Raw genomic sequence first — 1400 nt, forward strand, 5'->3', positions numbered from 1 at the left:
TTACTTTCATTCCAAACCCAGACATCTCTGCTGGCTCTGCAGCAAATATGGAACAGGGTATTATATGGTAAAACTATTTTAAAAGACAAATGACAGAGGAAAGTTGACAAACAACTGTACATGTAAGGGTGTACAAGTGAGGTTTTAAACGTCCCTAAACAAAACACAGGACTCCTCAACCCTCCACATGGTTTGATTATGAAGCTAAACTCGTCTGCTATCTGATCGAGTTTTTTGTATGACTTTAATACATTTCTTTGTATGTTATTTAGTTTTAGTTGTAGAGAAAACACAACTGTCTCAGTATTCTGCAGCACAGAGTACTGACCTAGTGGGTTGAGTCTACATCGTTCTCACATATCCTTTAAGTTCCACCCCCTCCTCCTCTTACAACATTCTCTACTAAGAGTTTAGTTCAGTTCATCTGAAACTCTACAGCATGGCAGAAGTCGCCCCAGCTCCCTCCGCCGCCCCGGCTAAAGCCGTCAAGAAAAAAGCAGCACCTCGACCCAAGAAGACGGGCCCTAGTGTCGCTGACCTTGTCGTCAAGGCCGTGTCCGCCTCCAAGGAACGCAAAGGTGTCTCCCTGGCTGCGGTCAAGAAAGCTCTGGTTGCCGGAGGCTACGATGTCGAGAAGAACAAGGCCCGCGTCAAGATCGCCGTCAAGAGCCTGGTTGCTAAAGGCACCCTGGTTCAGACCAAAGGTGCCGGAGCATCTGGCTCTTTCAAGATGAACAAGGAAGCACCGAAGGAAAAGAAACCTGCAAAGAAAGCAGTCAAACCCAAGAAGCCTGCAGCCAAAAAACCCGCCGCGGCAAAGAAGTCTCCGAAGAAGGCAGTGGCCAAGAAGCCCGCAGCCGCTAAAAAATCTCCCAAGAAGGCAAAGAAGCCTGCTGCCGCTGTAAAGAAACCAGCAGCCAAGAAGAGCCCGAAGAAGGCGACGAAGAGTCCCAAGAAGGTGAAGAAGCCCGCTGCCGTCAAGAAAGCCCCAGCTAAGAAGGTAGCGAAGCCCAAGGCGGCGAAACCCAAGAAGGCTGCCGCTAAGAAGAAGTAAAAAATAACACAGCCCCTTTACCCCACAAAGGCTCTTTTAAGAGCCCCCCACAACTTCATTTAAAGAATGTTCCTTTATTTAATATAGTTGTCATGTCAATGAATGGTATGTGTAGGAAACAAAGTTAGCCAGAACAATGCGATTACTTACGGGGAAACGAATGCTCAACACCATCCAGCCGAAATAGGCTACTCTATTTTGCATACAAATTAAGTGAAGAACAGAAGAATATATACCGAAGAATACCCGAACATTTACAGTTTTACGATAACTAAAAGCCTAGGAGCATCAGCGTTATATTATATATATATTGTTACTGTTTCGTAACTGCGTGTTTATTAAATCA

The 1400-nt window shown here is 45.6% G+C and overlaps 1 protein-coding gene across 1 annotated transcript; it reads left to right on the forward strand.

The window, feature by feature from the left end:
- Positions 1–439: 439 nt before the first annotated feature.
- On the forward strand, positions 440–1054 carry LOC308335389 (histone H1-like; the record flags this gene model as incomplete). The annotated part of the gene is made up of 1 exon (XM_080792411.1): positions 440–1054. One exon carries the CDS (start codon positions 440–442, stop codon positions 1052–1054), a length of 615 nt encoding a protein of 204 aa, XP_080648537.1.
- Positions 1055–1400: the final 346 nt, after the last annotated feature.

This window comes from Protomyctophum bolini (assembly GCF_963924005.1).
Source record: "Protomyctophum bolini genome assembly, chromosome: 20".
NCBI lineage: Eukaryota > Metazoa > Chordata > Actinopteri > Myctophiformes > Myctophidae > Protomyctophum > Protomyctophum bolini.